This window comes from Pinus tabuliformis, chromosome 6, assembly GCF_031772625.1.
Source record: "Pinus tabuliformis cultivar Carrire ecotype Pingquan chromosome 6, CPIR1, whole genome shotgun sequence".
Lineage (NCBI taxonomy): Eukaryota > Viridiplantae > Streptophyta > Pinopsida > Pinales > Pinaceae > Pinus > Pinus tabuliformis.
The window spans coordinates 906,299,773-906,302,243 of NC_142292.1; the positions used below are offsets into that span (position 1 = coordinate 906,299,773).

The 2,471-nt window shown below is 38.9% G+C and overlaps 1 protein-coding gene across 1 annotated transcript; it reads left to right on the forward strand.

The window, feature by feature from the left end:
• Positions 1–458: 458 nt before the first annotated feature.
• LOC149261878 (uncharacterized) lies at positions 459–1,386 on the forward strand. The gene is made up of 2 exons (XM_089422898.1): positions 459–882; positions 968–1,386. Exons 1-2 carry the CDS (start codon positions 595–597, stop codon positions 1,340–1,342), a joined length of 663 nt encoding a protein of 220 aa, XP_089279024.1. The 5' UTR covers positions 459–594; the 3' UTR covers positions 1,343–1,386.
• Positions 1,387–2,471: the final 1,085 nt, after the last annotated feature.

The window sequence follows — 2,471 nt, forward strand, 5'->3', positions numbered from 1 at the left end:
ATGCTCAAGCATACCAAAGGGTTAAATAATGAACGTCAAAATCGAACAAAAAACAACAGCAGCACGCCGAATCCATTAGCTCTTCACAAATGAGATTCCTAATGGGTCTAGAAAATTCATAAAAAAATATTCTAGATAACAGATACAATATACTGGAAACAAAGTAATCTCGCTACTTTACAGTCCAATAAGCCTTGTGACATTCAATATTAAAAGATCTGTAAAAGTTAAATCGTCTGAGGAAAGTTAGTTTGAGAGTGAGGCGTGTTGATCTGTAATCACAATGATGACTTGGTAAGGGAATATATTAGTTATCCCTGGATTCAAGGATCAACTGTTTGTCTTATGTTTGTGAGAACTTTCACATGCTTTCAAGAAGACAAAAATTGTAGCCTGAAGAATAGTCTTTAATTACAGGCTTCTCTATATTGGTTTACCTTTCACTTCACTTGAGTTTTAGCTATTACACGGTGTACTTATTGCATACTCAAATCTTTTCTGCAGCTTCCCTCATTTCTATTCCCCACACACCAGTCACGGAAGCGCTGTGCAACACATGTGTATATAACCCACTTCATTGATTGCCAGCGGCAGATGAAATCTAACCCCTTGTGGGCTGCTTCCTATGGAAGTTCAAGTGGTCTATATGGAAATGGTTTAATAGGAACATCTGCAAGTACTGCTCTGGCACCTGGAGGTAGATCCCATGACTTAGCTTGGACTTGTCTCAAGGATAAAGGAAGTGCTGATGTAAATTCTATTCCTGTAAATGTAAATGGGGCAAAGAATAGGGAAGGTAATCCATGCATGGATGCACTGGAAATAAAGTCTAATTCACAACCGCAAACTCAACCATCACAGAAAAAGAGTCCAATATTTCAGGTATGGTGGAAATTTAAGTTGACATTTAATGAACTGTTGACTAATAACAAACTGCATCGGTGTAATATTTCATTTTCTTCTGCAGAATGGATCTATTTTTAGTTTGCCTTTTACTGGTGCAACTTCTCTCAGTGGCAGTAGTACAGGAGCTGGTAACACAACGGAAGGAAATGTTTTGGTAACTGCAGCTATGTTTTCTACTGGCAGTACTACATCTACATGCACTTCTTCAGTCAGTGGTGCTGGGAACAGTTTACTTGATGGGAGTGTTGCAAATGCTGCAGTTTTACAGGCTCAACTACTTAATTCTGTCATCCAGCAACCTACTTTCCCTTTCTCTATATCACCTGCTCTCTTTGGAACAACATACAGTGGACCTCTAGTACCACAGCAGGTTGATGGTTCATTCTTGAGCAATAACTCTGATAGACAACACTACATATTTTTTCAAATTTTCTAATTTATCAATGAGATTTTGTCTTTATGGAATTTTGTTCTTATAACAATACACAATCTTTTGCAGTTGCCACATTTATAATCACCCATTCTATGAACCTCATATGATGTCTCAACAGTTGGCTAATCCAACCTCAGTAACCCCTGGTCAAAAGCAGCCAAAGAATTCTCAGGGCCTTGGCAGTTTTCCTGCCTCAGAATCTTCCCAGCTGCAACATCAACATGCAATCTCATCATCACAAGCTGGAGTTGTATCACAGAATTCAAACCATATGAATGAAAAGAACATTCCAGCAGATAACAGATCAGCTGCAAAAGTACAGCTTCCAATGGTTCAAAAAAATGCATATGGCCAAAACTTTCCTTCAGGGCAGGTCTCAAGTTTGAATTCTCAATCTACAGAAGTTGCTAGTTGCACACCTACATTGCCAGTTCATTCTCAGGATTTTAGCTTGATGACAACCTTTGGAGTAAAGCAAATGGGAAAAATGAAGCAACAAGCAGAAGCACATTTACCATTCCAACAACAGAATGCATATCTTTCCACTCAAAATCATGCAACTGTTCCTGGTTTGCAAACACAGTCCAAAGGATTTGACTCTAAATCACAACCATCTTCTATGAATAATAAGATAAATAGAGGACCTATTAGTCCTGATTTGAGGCTACCTAGTGTTGCATCAATAACGGCTTCACAAGGACAGACAGCTCAGAGCATGGTTGACCTTGCAAGAGGGCAGAGTCCATCCCAAAAATCTACCCATAACCAACCAATCTCTGGACAAGCTCACCAATATAGCATTCCTGCTAGTCACAATCAACAGAAGCAACAACAACAACTAAGAGAGAGAGTGGTAACAACTGCAGTTGTAGATGCTGGGAAAACCACCAATGACAGAAGTTATGGTAATGGTGGTCATGAAGAAAACCAAAAGACATCTGTTCAAAGAAATTTGGACAAGTCTAATGTATTAAGGTGTGAATGGGAGCCTTCTAAAATTCTGCAAGGTTCTCAAACAAATGCTGAGCCAAAAATAGTAAATAATGCTACGGAAAACATGATTACATTTTCTGAAGGCTCAGTTACTAAGGCTGCTACCTTTGGTAAGCTTCCTACTGAACAGGGGATTCAT